Source organism: Anomaloglossus baeobatrachus, unplaced genomic scaffold, assembly GCF_048569485.1.
Source record: "Anomaloglossus baeobatrachus isolate aAnoBae1 unplaced genomic scaffold, aAnoBae1.hap1 Scaffold_133, whole genome shotgun sequence".
NCBI classification, from domain to species: Eukaryota; Metazoa; Chordata; class Amphibia; order Anura; family Aromobatidae; genus Anomaloglossus; species Anomaloglossus baeobatrachus.
Window position 1 is genome coordinate 458762 of NW_027441903.1, and position 16713 is coordinate 475474.

General features: G+C 52.9%; 1 protein-coding gene across 2 annotated transcripts in view; it reads right to left on the reverse strand.

Annotated features, from left to right (window-relative positions):
- LOC142260572 (germinal-center associated nuclear protein-like) overlaps nt 1–16713 on the reverse strand; it is a 95342-nt gene that overhangs the window by 50556 nt on the left and 28073 nt on the right. For both annotated transcript variants that reach the window (XM_075331998.1, XM_075331997.1), the window contains exons 8-9: nt 3868–4019; nt 3475–3575 (exon numbers count right to left, since the gene is read on the reverse strand). In XM_075331998.1, coding sequence (XP_075188113.1) covers nt 3475–3575; nt 3868–4019 — 253 coding nt within the window. The remainder of the gene's footprint in view (nt 1–3474; nt 3576–3867; nt 4020–16713) is intronic.

A 16713-nucleotide genomic window follows, 5' to 3' on the forward strand; every position in this document is an offset into this window, starting at 1 on the left:
GACTCGGAAAAGTTGATGATCCACCCGAAAGTCTGGAGAGTCTCCAGCGCCACATTCAGGCTGTGTTGACATGCCTCTTGAGAGGGCGCCTTGACCAGCAGATCGTCTAAGTAAGGGATCACAGAGTGTCCCTGAGAGTGCAGGATTGCAACTACTGCTGCCATGACCTTGGTGAAGACCCGTGGGGCTGTCGCCAGACTGAAAGGCAGGGCCACGAATTGAAGGTGTTCGTCTCCTAACACGAAGCGTAGAAAACGCTGATGCCCTGGAGCGATCGGTACGTGGAGATAAGCATCCTTGATGTCTATTGATGCTAGGAAATCTCCTTGAGACATTGCGGCGATGACGGAGCGGAGTGATTCCATCCGGAACCGTCTGGTTTGCACATGCTTGTTGAGAAGCTTTAGGTCCAGAACTGGTCGGAAAGACCCGTCCTTTTTTGGTACCACAAACAGATTGGAGTAAAAACCGTGACCTTGCTCCTGAAGAGGAACAGGGATCACCACTCCTTCTGCTTTCAAAGTGCATACCGCCTGCAGAAGAGCCTCGGCTCGGTCGGGTGGCGGAGAAGTTCTGAAGAATCGGGTTGGAGGACGAGAACTGAACTCTATCCTGTACCCGTGGGACAGAATGTCTCTCACCCAACGGTCCTGGACCTGTGGCAGCCAAATGTCGCCAAAGCGGGAGAGCCTGCCACCGACCGAGGATGCGGAGAGAGGAGGCCGAAAGTCAAGAAGAAGCCGCCTTGGTAGCGGGTCTTCCGGCTGTCTTTTTTGGGCGTGATTGAGCCCGCCACGAATCTGAGCTCCTCTGATCCTTTTGAGTCCTTTTGTAGGAGGAGGATTGGGATTTCCCCGAGCCTCGAAAGGACCGAAACCCCGACTGTCCTCTTTTCTGTTGGGGTTTGTATTGTCTGGGTTGAGGTAAGGATGAATCCTTCCCCTTGGACTGTTTAATGATTTCATCCAGTTTCTCACCAAACAGTCTGTCACCAGCAAATGGCAAACTGGTTAAGCACTTTTTGGAAGCAGAATCTGCCTTCCATTCCCTTAACCACAATGCTCTGCGTAAAACCACGGAGTTGGCGGACGCCACTGCCGTACGGCTCGTAGAGTCCAGGACAGCATTGATAGCGTAAGACGCAAATGCAGTCATTTGAGTGGTTAAGGACGCTACTTGCGGAACAGATGTACTCGTGACAGTGTCAATCTGCGCAAGACCAGCTGAAATAGCTTGGAGTGCCCAAACAGCTGCGAATGCAGGAGCATACGACGCGCCGATAGCATCATAGATGGATTTTAGCCAGAGCTCCAACTGTCTATCAGTGGCATCTTTAAGTGAAGCCCCATCTTCCACTGCAACTATGGATCTAGCCGCAAGCCTGGAGATTGGAGGATCCACCTTTGGACACTGGGTCCAGCTCTTGACCACGTCAGGTGGAAAGGGATAGCGTGTATCCTTAAATCTTTTGGAGAAACGCTTATCTGGATGAGCGTAGTGAGTTTGCACTGCTTCTTTGAAGTCAGGGTGGTCTAGAAAAGAACTTAATTTACGCTTAGGATATCTGAAATGGAATTTCCCCTGCTGTGAAGCTGACTCCTCCACTGGAGGAGCTGGGGGAGAAATATTCAACATTTTATTGATGGACGCTATGAGATCATTCACTTTGGCGTCACTATCAGGTGTATCCAGATTGAGAGCGGTTTCAGGATCAGAATCCTGATCAGCTACCTCTGCCTCATCATATAGGGAGACATCTTGCTGGGACCCTGAACAGTGTGAAGATGTCGAGGGCCGCTCCCAGCGAGCTCGCTTAGCCTGAGTGGGACAGTCGTCTGTGTCAGAGCCGTCACCCTGGAATGCATGGGACACCTCCGGAGCTCGGAGCTGTTCCAACTGCGGTGGACCAGGGGGCAGTGATTCAACCGTGCCCATGGTCTGAGTTACTGGTGTAGATTGTAAGGTTTCTAGTATTTTAGTCATAGTCACAGACAATCTATCAGCAAAAGCTGTAAACTCTGTCCCCGTCACCTGGACAGTATTCACAGGTGGTGCTAAAAATACAATTGTACACTTCTGCACTAGTGGGGTAGGCACCAGCAGTGCCGCTTACCGCCCGCTGAACGCGGGTGTGTGGTCGCTAGAATCCCGTGCCTGGGTCTCCCATAAGTTGTTTCCCCTCTCCAGCTCAAACAGCGTGCAGGAATGGCTGCCAGCGTTCTGTGAAGAGGGGCGGACCGTGGGCGTGCCTCAGGCGAAGAGCGGGAAACCAGCGTCCCACTGTGTTCAGTGTGAGGGCTGGAGTATGTAAAATAGACTCCAGCCCTCGGCGCTGACGTTCTGCACAGCGTTCCGCCCCCACCCTGACTGGCAGGCCTGGGGGCGGGAACGAAACGAAACTAGGCCGCAAGAAGCCGGGGACTGTAGTAGTAAGCGCGGCCGTCAAATATGCACGGCCAGCGCGGAGGTCCCCGGCGCACCACAAATCCCAGCCGCGCCGCAGTAAAAACTGACAGCAGCGGCCGGCGCGACCGTTTCCAACCTATAACTACTTCAGCAAGCTGAAGATAGTGAGGCACAAGCGCGCAGCGCTGTTGTCCCGGGCGCACTAACACACCCAGCAATGCTGGTGTGTGTGTGCGCGACTTGCCCAGGAACACAGAGTACCTTAACATAGCAGGGCCCTGTCCCTGACGATACTCCGCTCCGTGTCCAGCAGATCCCAGGGGCTGTGGATGGAGCACGGTCTCCTGTGCCATGGAGACCGATAGGATCCCACTTCACCAGAGCCCTAAGGGGATGGTGAAGGAAAGCAGCATGTGGGCTCCAGCCTCCGTACCCGCAATGGGTACCTCAACCTTAACAAGCACCACCGACAAAAGTGGGGTGAGAAGGGAGCATGCTGGGGACCCAAGTATGGGCCCTCTTTTCTTCCATCCGACATAGTCAGCAGCTGCTGCTGACTAAACAGTGGAGCTATGCGTGCATGTGTGCCTCCTTCGCACAAAGCATGAAAACTGAGGAACCCGTGATCCCACGGGGGGTGTATAGCCAGAAGGGGAGGGGCCTTACACTTTTAAGTGTAATACTTTGTGTGGCCTCCGGAGGCAGTAGCTATACACCCAATTGTCTGGGTCTCCCAATAGAGCGACAAAGAAAACTGGCTTACTTCCTGGTCAGTCACAGGGTATATACTGCGGAGGAGGAGCTAACTTTTTTTCTTAAGTTTGCCTAGTGTCAACCTCCTGGCATCAGCAGCATATACCCATGGTCATGTGTCCCCCAATAAGGTGAGAGAGAAATAAGGGTTACATCCTGATTGTAAAAGACAACCAATCAGACTTTTAAAGGCATTTTTGTACTCTACTTAGAATGTATTTGACAATATCATCTAGTAAACAAAATTTGCTAATGTTCCTTTGCGTGCTCCTGAGAGATACCCTATAAAGCATTAAGGACAAGAAATAGATATACCCAAGTGCAGCTGAGATGTATTCTGACACACTTTGGATGACAGGAGCACTCAATTCTTTCATGGCATCCTCCAAAACATCGTCCAGGACATAAGCCACATCCTGCATAAAACAAAAGATATTGTTTCAAAAGTCTGTTTAGGTGTATAAGCACATAGTCAAAATGAATATTTATTGGTTCCAAGCGAATGGACCTGCACACGGATGCAGTAATTTCAGTAATTGGTGGTTGCGAAAGGCCCAAGAAATCTCAGGTTTGTGTGAATGTGGTTTTAAATAAATGTTTAATCAAATTTCTTTTGAAAGTAGGGTTGCCTATACAAGACCACATTTTTCTGACATCCTAATCCGCCATGTTACAAATGTGAAATTATCCACCAGTATTTTTTAGTACCTCTTCACTGAATTTTGGCTTGGGAGGAGATGGTGGTGGCTCAGGGGGCAGGATGGGCTGAAACACAGCTTGAGCAGGCACAGAACTGGACTCCTTGGCATCAGGCATTGGAAGTACAGCAGGACGTTTTGCTTCTTCAAGAGCAGGTTTTTCTGTTGATATACAAGCAAGTTAATGAAGATCGAAACTAAAATCAGGAGTCACGAAAAATCTAGATCTAATAACATACAAATAATTGGATTTTTTATGTGCCATAAAGTCCCTTTCTAGAGGAGACTGCACCAATAGGCACTACCACTAGGAGGTCAACACTAGGTAGAAAAAAGCTTTGGCCTTTGCCTGGAGGGCTATACCCCCTCCTCAGGCACAAGGCAGCCGAAAGCAATAAGAAATGAAAGAATAAAAAAAAAAAAATCTAACAACCAGGAACCAGAACTCAGGAAAGAGAACAATGCCCATAGGCAAATAGAACGGACAATAGAAAAGTGGAAAAAAAAAAATAGTGTGGGATCTGTGTCCTGCAATGTAAGTAACAAGAAAAAGATTTTACATTCATTTACAAAGAAGGGAATTTTGTTTACTTACCGTAAATTCCTTTTCTTCTAGCTCCAATTGGGAGACCCAGACAATTGGGTGTATAGCTATGCCTCCGGAGGCCACACAAAGTATTACACTAAAAGTGTAAAGCCCCTCCCCTTCTGCCTATACACCCCTCGTGCTCCCACGGGCTCCTCAGTTTTGGTGCAAAAGCAAGAAGGAGGAAAAAATTATAAACTGGTTTAAAGTAAAATCAATCCGAAGGAATATTGGAGAACTGAAACCATTTAACATGAACAACATGTGTACACAAAAAAACAGGGGCGGGTGCTGGGTCTCCCAATTGGAGCTAGAAGAAAAGGAATTTACGGTAAGTAAACAAAATTCCCTTCTTCTTTGTCGCTCCATTGGGAGACCCAGACAATTGGGACGTCCAAAAGCAGTCCCTGGGTGGGTAAATAATACCTCATAATGGAGCCGTAACGGCTCCGTCCTACAGGTGGGCCACCGCCGCCTGAAGGACTTGCCTACCTAGGCTGGCATCTGCCGAAGCATAGGTATGCACCTGATAGTGTTTCGTGAAAGTGTGCAGGCTCGACCAGGTAGCTGCCTGACACACCTGCTGAGCCGTAGCCTGGTGTCGCAAGGCCCAGGACGCTCCCACGGCCCTGGTAGAATGGGCCTTCAGCCCTGAGGGAACCGGAAGCCCCGAGGAACGATAAGCTTCGAGAATTGGTTCCTTGATCCACCGAGCCAGGGTTGATTTAGAAGCTTGTGTCCCTTTACGCTGGCCAGCGACAAGGACAAAGAGTGCAACCGAGCGGCGCAGGGGCGCCGTACGAGAATTGTAGACTCTGAGTGCTCTCACCAGATCTAACAAGTGCAAATCCTTTTCACATTGGTGAACTGGATGAGGACAAAAAGAGGGTAAGGAGATGTCCTGATTGAGATGAAAAGGGGATACCACCTTAGGGAGAAATTCCGGAACCGGACGCAGAACCACCTTGTCCTGGTGAAACACCAGGAAAGGAGCTTTGCATGACAACGCTGCTAGTTCAGACACTCTCCGAAGTGAAGTGACTGCTACTAGGAAAACCACTTTCTGCGAAAGGCGTGCGAGAGAAATATCCCTCATTGGCTCGAACGGTGGTTTCTGAAGAACCATCAGCACCCTGTTCAGATCCCAGGGTTCTAACGGCCGCTTGTAAGGAGGGACGATGTGACAAACCCCTTGCAGGAACGTGCGTACCTGTGGAAGTCTGGCCAGGCGCTTCTGAAAAAAACACAGAGAGCGCAGTGACTTGTCCCTTAAGAGAGCCGAGCGACAAACCCTTTTCCAATCCGGATTGAAGAAAGGACAGAAAAGTGGGCAAGGCAAATGGCCAGGGAGAAAAACCCTGAGCAGAGCACCACGACAGGAATATTTTCCACGTCCTGTGGTAGATCTTGGCGGACGTTGGTTTCCTAGCCTGTCTCATAGTGGCAATGACCTCTTGAGATAATCCTGAAGACGCTAAGATCCAGGACTCAATGGCCACACAGTCAGGTTGAGGGCCGCAGAATTCAGATGGAAAAACGGCCCTTGAGACAGCAAGTCTGGTCGGTCTGGTAGTGCCCACGGTTGGCAGACCGTGAGATGCCACAGATCCGGGTACCACGACCTCCTCGGCCAGTCTGGAGCGACGAGGATGGCGCGGCGGCAGTCGGCCCTGATCTTGCGTAACACTCTGGGCAACAGTGCCAGAGGAGGAAACACAAGGGATTTGAAACTGCGACCAATCCTGAACTAAGGCGTCTGCCGCCAGAGCTCTGATCGTGGGATCGTGCCATGAATGCCGTGACCTTGTTGTTGTGCCGGGACGCCATTAGGTCGACGTCCGGCATCCCCCAGCGGCAACAGATCTCCTGAAACACGTCCGGGTGAAGGGACCATTCTCCCGCGTCCATGCCCTGGCGACTGAGAAAGTCTGCTTCCCAGTTTTCCACGCCCGGGATGTGAACTGCGGAGATGGTGGAGGCCGTGGCTTCCACCCACATCAAAATCCGCCGGACTTCCTGGAAGGCTTGCCGACTGCGTGTTCCACCTTGGTGGTTGATGTAAGCCACCGCTGTGGAGTTGTCCGACTGAATTCGGATCTGCTTGCCTTCCAGCCACGGCTGGAACGCTTTTAGGGCAAGATACACTGCCCTGATCTCCAGAACATTGATCTGAAGTGAGGACTCTTGCTGAGTCCACGTACCCTGAGCCCTGTGGTGGAGAAAGACTGCTCCCCACCCTGACAGACTCGCGTCCGTCGTGACCACCGCCCAGGATGGGGGTAGGAAGGATTTCCCCTTCGATAATGAAGTGGGAAGAAGCCACCACCGAAGGGAAGCTTTGGTTGCCTGAGAGAGGGAGACGTTCTTGTCTAGGGACGTCGGCTTCCTGTCCCATTTGCGTAGGATGTCCCATTGAAGAGGACGCAGGTGAAACTGCGCGAAAGGGACTGCCTCCATTGCTGCCACCATCTTCCCCAGGAAGTGCATGAGGCGCCTCAAGGGGTATGACTGACCTTGAAGGAGAGATTGCAACCCTGTCTGCAGTGACCGCTGTTTGTTCAGCGGAAGCTTCACTATCGCTGAGAGAGTATGAAACTCCATGCCAAGATATGTCAGCGATTGGACCGGTGTCAGATTTGACTTTGGAAAATTGATGATCCACCCGAAACTCTGGAGAGTCTCTAGAGTAACGTTGAGGCTGTGTTGGCATGCCTCTTGAGAGGGTGCTTTGACCAGCAGATCGTCTAAGTAAGGTATCACCGAGTGACCCTGAGAGTGGAGGACCGCAACTACTGTAGCCATGACCTTGGTGAAAACCCTTGGGGCTGTCGCCAGGCCGAACGGCAGTGCCGCGAACTGAAGGTGTTAGTCTCCTATGGCGAAGCGCAGGAAGCGCTGATGCTCTGGAGCAATCGGTACGTGGAGATAAGCATCTTTGATATCGATCGATGCAAGGAATCTCCTTGGGACATTGAGGCGATGACGGAGCGGAGGGATTCCATCCGGAACCGCCTGGTCTTTACGTGTTTGTTGAGTAGTTTTAGTTCCAGAACAGGACGGAAAGACCCGTCCTTCTTTGGAACCACAAACAGGTTGGAGTAAAAACCGTGACCCCGTTGCTGAAGAGGAACCGGGACCACCACTCCTTCTGCCTTCAGAGTGCCCACCGCCTGCAGAAGAGCATCGGCTCGCTCGGGAGGCGGAGATGTTCTGAAGAATCGAGTCGGAGGACGAGAGCTGAACTCTATCCTGTAACCGTGAGACAAAATGTCTCTCACCCAACGGTCTTTTACCTGTGGCAGCCAGGTGTCGCAAAAGCGGGAGAGCCTGCCACCGACCGAGGATGCGGTGTGAGGAGGCCGTAAGTCATGAGGAGGCCGCCTTGGTAGCGGCACCTCCGGCGGTCTTTTTAGGGCGTGACTTAGACCGCCATGAATCGGAGTTCCTCTGATCCTTCTGAGGCCTTTTGGACGAGGAGAATTGGGACCTGCCCGCACCCCGAAAGGACCGAAACCTCGACTGTCCCCTCCTCTGTTGGGATGTGTTTGGTTTGGCCTGGGGTAAGGATGTTTCCTTTCCCTTGGATTGTTTGATGATTTCATCCAATCTCTCACCAAACAAACGGTCGCCAGAAAATGGCAAACTGGTTAAGCACTTTTTGGAAGCAGAATCTGCCTTCCATTCCCGTAGCCACAAGGCCCTGCGTATTGCCACCGAATTGTCGGCTGCAACCGCCGTACGGCTCGCAGAGTCCAGGACAGCATTAATAGCGTAGGACGCAAATGCCGTCGTTTGAGAGGTTATGGACGCCACCTGCGGCGCAGACGTACATGTGAGTGCGTCAATTTGCGCTTGACCCGCTGAGATAGCTTGGAGCGCCCATACGGCTGCGAATGCTGGAGCAAAAGACGCGCCGATAGCTTCATAGATGGATTTCAACCAGAGCTCCATCTGTCTGTCAGTGGCATCCTTGAGTGAAGCCCCATCTTCAACTGCAACTATGGATCTAGCCGCCAGTCCGGAGATTGGAGGGTCCACCTTGGGACACTGAGTCCAGCCTTTGACCACGTCAGGGGGGAAGGGATAACGTGTATCCTTAAGGCGCTTGGAAAAACGCTTATCTGGACAATCTCGGTGTTTCTGGACTGCTTCTCTGAAGTCAGAGTGGTCCAGAAACATACTCGTTGTACGCTTGGGAAACCTGAAACGGAATTTCTCCTGCTGAGAAGCTGACTCCTCTACCGGAGGAGCTGAGGGAGAAATATCCAACATTTGATTGATGGACGCGATAAGATCATTCACTATGGCGTCCCCACCAGGAGTATCAAGGTTGAGAGCGGCCTCAGGATCAGAATCCTGATCAGCTACCTCCGCTTCATTATACAGAGAGTCCTCCTGGTGAGACCCTGAACAATGTGATGATGTCGAGGGAATTTCCCAGCGAGCTCGCTTAGGCGGTCTGGGGCTGCGGTCCGCGTCAGAGACCTCACCCTGGGATCTATGAGACACCCCGGAAGAACTTTGTTGTTCCAATTGAGGGGGACCAGGGAGCAATGATTCCACAGTGCCCATGGCCTGAGGTACCGGTCTGGACTGCAAGGCTTCTAATATCTTAGCCATAGTCTCAGAAAGTCTTTCAGTAAAAACTGCAAACTCCGTCCCTGTCACCTGGACAGTGTTAGCAGGTGGTTCCCCCTGGGCCACCCTTAGCGAGCTTGTCTCCCCTCTCCAGCGTCAGAAGAGCTGACAGGAATGGCTGCCGGCGTCCTGAGGAGAGGAGGGGGCCGTGGGCGTGCCCTGAAAAGTGCGGGAATCTGGTGCCCCACTGTGCACAGTGAGGGGGGTGGAGTATGCAAAGCATGTTCCAGCCCCAGTGCTGACGTCCTGTACAGCGTCCCGCCCTTCCCCTGACTGGCAGGCCTGGGGGCGGGAAAAAAGTGAGACTAGGCCGCAAAAGCCGGGGACTAAAGTTATAAGCGCGGCCGGCGTATAAGCGCGGTCGGCGCGGTAGTCCCCAGCGTACTAACATTCCCAGTCGCGCTGCAGTGTGAAATGGCAGCGCGTGGTCAGCGCGGTAGTCCCCAGTAAACTAACACACTCAGCCACGCTGCAGTGTGTGATGGCACAAGCGCGGTCAGCGCTGCGGTCCCCGGCGCACTAACACACCCAGCAATGCTGGGGTGTTTCTGTGCGCGGTCCCCACGGGGACACAGAGTACCTTAAAGAGGCAGGGCCTTGTCCCTGACGATACTCGGCTCCTTATCCAGCAGAGTCCCCGGGAGCTGTGGATGGAGCACGGTCTCAGTGCCTGGAGACCGATTAGGATCCCACTTCACCCAGAGCCCATTAAGGGATGGGGAAGGAAAACAGCATGTGGGCTCCAGCCTCCGTACCCACAATGGATACCTCAACCTTAACAACACCGCCGACAAGAGTGGGGTGAGAAGGGAGCATGCTGGGGGCCCTGTTATGGGCCCTCTTTTCTTCCATCCGACATAGTCAGCAGCTGCTGCTGACTAAGCTGTGGAGCTATGCGTGGATGTCTGCCTCCTTCGCACAAAAGCATGAAAACTGAGGAGCCCGTGGGAGCACGGGGGGTGTATAGGCAGAAGGGGAGGGGCTTTACACTTTTAGTGTAATACTTTGTGTGGCCTCCGGAGGCATAGCTATACACCCAATTGTCTGGGTCTCCCAATGGAGCGACAAAGAAAAACGGATTTTTGTGTACTCACCGTAAAATCGTTTTCTCTTAGCCATCATCGGGGGGACACAGGACCATGGGTGTTATGCTGCCTATCCATAGGAAGACACTAAGTAGATGCAAAAGCATAGCTCCTCCTCTGCAGTATACACCCCCTGGCCGGGCCAGGCAAGCTCAGTTTTAGTACACAAGCAGTAGGAGAAAAAGCCAGTAAAAACTTACCTCAACAGAGGAACATGAGAAAAAAAAAAGAGTCATAACCAAATAAGGTACTGAGAGAACCAAGGCCCAACAGGGCAATAGGGTAGGTGCTGTGTCCTCCAATGATGGCTAAGAGAAAACGATTTTACGGTGAGTACACAAAAATCCGTTTTTCTCTGACGCCTCATTGGGGGACACAGGACCATGGGACGTCCTAAAGTGGGTGGGAAAAATAAAAACAAGACAACGCAACCCAAGGACTAGGAACCAGTCCCAGACAGCCTGCAGCACCTACTGAGAGAAGGTGCTCTACTGCCGTTTGCAGAATTGTTCTACCCAGCTGAAACCTGGGCATGGACTCTGTAATGCTTTGAAAACGTATGTAGGCTAGACCAGGTCGCAGCCTTACACACCTGTTCCACTGAAGCCTGATGCCGAATGGCTCACGAAGCGCCAACTGCTCGCGTGGAATGAGCCCGTAGCCCACTAGGAATGGGCTTGAGTTGCAAGCGGTAGACTTCCTGGATTGCAGAGCGAATCCAGCGAGCCAGAGTCGCCTTTGAAGTTGCCTGTCCCTTTTTAGGCCCCTCAGGAATGACGAACAAAGAGTCCGTTTTCCTAAAAGGGGCTATGGATATGTAATATCTGAGAGGTCTAACGAATGCAGAGACCTTTCCACCCTATGAACTGGGTGTGGACAAAAGGAAGGCAGAATAATGTCCTCGTTCAAATGAAACGGGGTAGGAACCTTTGGAAGAAAATCCGGAAGGGGGTGCAGAACCACCTTGTCCTGGTGAAAAATCAGAAAAGGCTCGCGGCAAAAGAGTGCTGCTAGCTCCAAAACCCGTCTGATGGACGTAATTGCCACCAGGAACGTTACCTTCCAGGACAGAAAAGCAAGGGAGGATTCCTTGAGAGGTTCAAAGGGGGACCTCTGGAGACTGTCCAGAACGAGATTGAGGTCCCATGGTTCCAGCGGCCATTTGTACGGGGGAACTAGATGGGAAACGCCCTGGAGGAAGGTCTTGACCTGCGTTTTTTGAGCCAGGCGGCATTGGTAGAAGATTGAGAGCGCTGAAACCTGCCCTTTAAGGGAACTGAGAGCCAACCTGCAGAAAAATCGAGAATTCTGGGGATGGCCAGAGGCAGAGGCTGGACGTTAGTTTCCCTGCACCATGAAAGGAAGATTTTCCACGTACGGTGGTAAATGCGGGATGAAACAGGCTTTCGGACGCTGATCATGGTGGAGATAACCGCGGGGGAGAATCCTGCTCTTGTTAATACCCAGGTCTCAATGGCCATGCCGTCAGCTTCAGGGCTCTGGAGTTCTGATGGGAAATGGGCCCTTGGGTCAGCAAGTCTGGGATGTCTGGAAGGCGCCACAGTATGTCTACGAGCATTTGTACTAATTCGGCGTACCAGGCGCGCCTGGGCCAGTCCGGTGCTATCAGTATCACCGGGACTCACTCTGCCTTGATCTTCCCGATTACCCGCGGCAGCAGAAGTAGGGGTGGAAGAATGTAAGGCAGGCGGAAGTGGAGCCAGGAGCAGACTAGAGCATCCACGCCGATGGACTGCGGATCGTGTGACCTGGCTATGAACGCGGGTACCTTTGCGTTCAACCTTGAGGCCATTAGATCCACGTCTGGTGTACCCCAGCGAGTGCAGATGTGTAGGAACACTTCTGGGTAGAGAGAGCACTCTCCGGCGGCCAGGCCTTGGCGACTTAGAAGTCTGCTGCCCAGTTCTCTACTCTCGGTATGTGTACCGCTGATATCACTGACCCTGTCGATTCGGCCCAGCTGAGGATCCTGTGGGCCTCGAGATAAGCTGCCTTGCTGCAGGTATACCCCTTGGCGATTGATGTAGGTTACAGCTGTCGCATTGTCCGATTGGACTCGAATCTGATGACCCGCTAGCAGAGGGTAGGATGCCCTGAGCGCGAGGAAGATCACGCAGAGTTCCAGGATGTTTATGGGTAGGAAAGACTCCTGGGGCGTCCAATGTCCTTGAGCAGTGTGGCGCCGGTACACTGCTCCCCAGCCTAGGAGGCTGGCGTCCGTGGTCAGGACCAGCCAGTTCACTGGGAGAAAAGATCTCCCCTTCGATAGGGATGAGGACCGAAGCCACCAGCGGAGTGCGTACCTGACTGAAGGAGTCAGGTGAAGATGTCTGTCCAGGGAGAAGGGGCTCTTGTCCCAGGCCGCTAGAAGGGCTAGCTGCAGTGGGCGGAGGTGCAGTTGAGCAAAGGGTACTGCTTCCATAGCCGCCACCATCCTGCCGAGCACTTTCATGCTGAATCGAATGGAGCGAGACGGAGGACGTAGAAGGCAGCGTACCGCTCGTTGAAGAGCGATCGCCTTGTCCTGAGGGAGAAGGATCAAGCCCCGACGGGTGTCCAGGGACATGCCCAGGAAGGTGATGGATCGTGATGGGATCGGGGATGATTTGTCCAGATTCACTAGCCACCCTAAGCGGGATAGGGTGTCCACAGTGATCTGTACGCTGGTTGAGCAGTCGCGGAAGGAGGGGGCCTTGATGAGGAGGTCGTCCAAGTAAGGGAGAACGACTACTCCCCTGGCGTGAAGGATGCTCATGGCGGCCGCCATGACTTTGGTGAAGACCCTTGGTGGCGAGGCCGAAGGGTAGAGCTACGAATTGAAAGTGGGAGTCCTGAATTGCGAAGCGGAGGAACTTTTGGTGATCTGGGGCGATGGGTATGTGCAGGTATGCGTCCTTGATGTCTGTGGAGGCGAGGAATTCCCCTTCGACCATGGATGCAATAATGGACCTTAGGGACTCCATTCTGAATCTCCGTACGTGCACATGTTTGTTTTGGTCTTTGAGGTCCAGGATGGGTCGAACTGACCCATCCTTTTTGGGGACCACAAAGAGGTTGGAATAAAAACCCCTGAACTTCTCGTTGTCTGGGACAGGTATTATCACTCCTGCTGTTTGGAGCGAGTGGATTGCTGAGAAAAAAGCTTTGCGTTGTTTTCGAGTCTTTGGGGGGTTTGAGAAAAAGAACCGACTCGGGGGTCGGGTCCGAAATTCTATGTGGTAACCGGAAGACACAAGGTCTCGCACCCATTTGTCGTCTGAGGCGGCAGCCCAGATGTGATGAAAGAGCCGCAGTCGACCTCCTACAATGAGTGTGTCTTCCGGGGCGCCGAAGGAGTCATGAGGGGGGAAAACGTCGTGGCAGAGTCTCCCTAGTATTGGACTGTTTCGGTCTAGGCTGCCATGACGAAGTGGGTTTCGGGGAGAACTGAGAAGGTCGGTCCCTGCGTAGTCCGCGGATGTCGACCAACCAAATGAGTTCCGAAAGGAGCGGAACGAGGACTGTGGACGTCTGGTGAAGGACATCCTGGACTTCAGCTGGGGGAGGGAGGTACTCTTTCCTCCCGTGGCGTCAGAAATGAGCTTCTCTAGACGTTCGCTAAACAATCGGTCTGGAAAAAAAGGGGAAGGCCCGTGAGAGACTTCTTGGAGGCAGAGTCCGCTCGCCATTGTCGGAGCCAGAGAGCTCTACGGATGGCTATGGTATTTGAGGCGGCAAATGCTGCGCAGGTAGCAGCGTCCATGGAGGACTGCATGAGGTACTCCGCCGCAGCGGCAATTTGAGCTGTTACTTCTGTGAAGGTATGAGTGAACTGGGATTCCTCAAGCGAAGTGTTAAGGGATTCTGCCCAGACCGAGATCGCCTTTGCGACCCACACAGCGGCAAAGGAGGGCGAGAGGGAGGATCCCGCAGCCTCAAAAGCAGAGCGGGCGAGGTGCTCCACCTGTCTGTCGGGTCCTTGATGGAGGAACCATCAGGTAAAGACAGGAGCGTCTTTGTGGTAAGGCGGGAGACCGGGGGGTCGACCGAGGGCGGATCGGCCCAGCCCTTAGGGGCAGGTGAGGCAAAAGGGTACCGGGACTCCATGAGTTTTCGGTTACCGAAGCGCCTGTCAGGCTTCTCCCTTTGCTTTGTGAGGATATCATGAAACTCTGGGTGATAAGCGAAAACCTTTTGGGGTTTCCTTGCCCTCTTAAGGGAGACCGCATGGCCAGTGGTAGTGGATGGGGGATCCTCCACATGCAGAGTTTGGTTGATTGCTGCTATAAGGGAGTCTATTGCAGTTTGATCATCTGGGGAGGCTGAAACCAAGGAATCCTCTTGGTATAAACAGCATTCTCCCTCCTCCAGCTCTTCAGAAGCTGTGGAGCGTGTGGGAGAGCCTGCCCTGTGTGCTCCCGAGGGAGAGCCCGCTGGAGACACCCGGCCGTGTGCTCTTCTCCTGATCCCTGCAACCGGTGAAGCATATGCCCGGATTACCTCAGAAGGATCCTCCATAGGGGTATCCTCAGGCTGCGTTCCGTCCAGGGACCCAGAAAGGAGTGGAGGACGACATTGCATAGCCAGCACCAGGTTCTGTGACAGTCTTTTTATGGATTGGGACAGAAACTGTGCCCATTCCGGTGGGCTGGGAGCCCAAGGCTCTGGGCTGACTGTTGCGGCGGTGGTGGCAGGGGGGTCTTGGGGGGCTATAGGGGCACAGGACTCACAGAGAGAAGAGGTGTGTTTACGTGGTAACTCAGCGTGGCAGGCAGTGCAGGCTGAATAATAAACTATGTGGGCCTTAGCACTCTTAGTGCCCTTAGAATTCTGCATGTTCCTAATAGGAGTATGCCAGGAGGGGGAGTAATGCTCAGCAGAGCTACAAGTGAAGCAAGCACCTCACCAGAATCAGCGATGGCCCTGTCCTCAGGAAGGATTAAGCTCTATGGACATCTTCGCACGCTTTCCTGGGGGGGTGCGGGGCTTATCGCGGCCGCGGGGGGGGGGGGGGCTTAGCGCTAAAAGAGCGCGAAGATGAAGTCAGTGTACCCCCCTCTGCTGTGGGTAGTAAAAAAACGGCGGGAAGGGAGCTTCTGATAGTTTTCCTCCCTCTCCCTCCAGTCAGCACACAGCTTGTCACTGGTGGTTATCAGCCGCCTTTTCTGCTAGAGCAAATAAACAGCGTGGGTCCCTGAGCCCTGGGCCCTCCCCCTACCAGTGGGTCCCTGAGCCCTGGGCCCTCCCCCTACCACTGGGAAATTATCTGCAGGACTTTCTGTAAACAGGAGTGACTTCACCCCTCCTCCAGCCAGCAAGCTAGAGAAAAGTTAACACTGTGTGTGCAGGATCCTTGGGGCTCTCCTCATTGCACTCAGTAAGGGACTTTCTCATAATAAATACTGTAAATATCCTGGGAGCCTTCCCTGCAGCGTCTTTTCTCCCTTTTTCTAGGAAGCCAGTCAGGGGGGATCTCACCTTAAAACACTGCTTCAGTCCAGGCAGTGAAAATAGCAGAGTCAGCTTGCTGTGTTTGGTCACACCGGTGCCATATTCAACTCAGAGCCTGCAAAGAGGGGCTGAGGAATTGGGCTATAGGGGCACATGCCTCTACCCTGGGCTTTGGAAAATCGGAGTCTGTGGAACCCGTCGTCCAGCCCAGGATCCAGCGTTGCAGGAGGGGGTACGTGGAGGCGACACTCCACGTTCCCACCCGTTGATGGTAGTGGGAGAACGGTCCCAAAAGAAGGGAATTTTGTTTACCTACCGTAAATTCCTTTTCTTCTAGCTCCAATTGGGAGACCCAGACAATTGGGTGTATAGCTTCTGCCTCCGGAGGCCACACAAAGTATTACACTCAAAAGTGTAAAGCCCCTCCCCTTCTGCCTATACACCCCCCGTGCATCACGGGCTCCTCAGTTTTGGTGCAAAAGCAAGAAGGAGGAAAAGTTATAAATTGGTTTAAAGTAAATTCAATCCGAAGGAATTTCGGAGAACTGAAACCATTCAACATAAACAACATGTGAACACAAAGAACAACAGCCCGAAGGGAACAGGGGCGGGTGCTGGGTCTCCCAATTGGAGCTAGAAGAAAAGGAATTTACGGTAAGTAAACAAAATTCCCTTCTTCTTTGTCGCTCCATTGGGAGACCCAGACAATTGGGACGTCCAAAAGCAGTCCCTGGGTGGGTAAAATAATACCTCGTAATAGAGCCATAAAACAGCCCTCTCCTACAGGTGGGCAACCGCCGCCTGAAGGACTTGCCTACCTAGGCTGGCATCCGCCGAAGCATAGGTATGCACCTGATAGTGTTTCGTGAAGGTGTGCAGGCTCGACCAGGTAGCCGCCTGACACACCTGCTGAGCCGTAGCCTGGTGCCGCAAAGCCCAGGACGCACCCACGGCTCTGGTAGAATGGGCTTTCAGCCCTGAGGGAACCGGAAGCCCAGAAGATCGGTAAGCTTCGAGAATTGGTTCCTTGATCCACCGAGCCAGGGTGGATTTGGAAGCTTGTGACCCTTTACGCTGGCCAGCGACAAGGACAAAG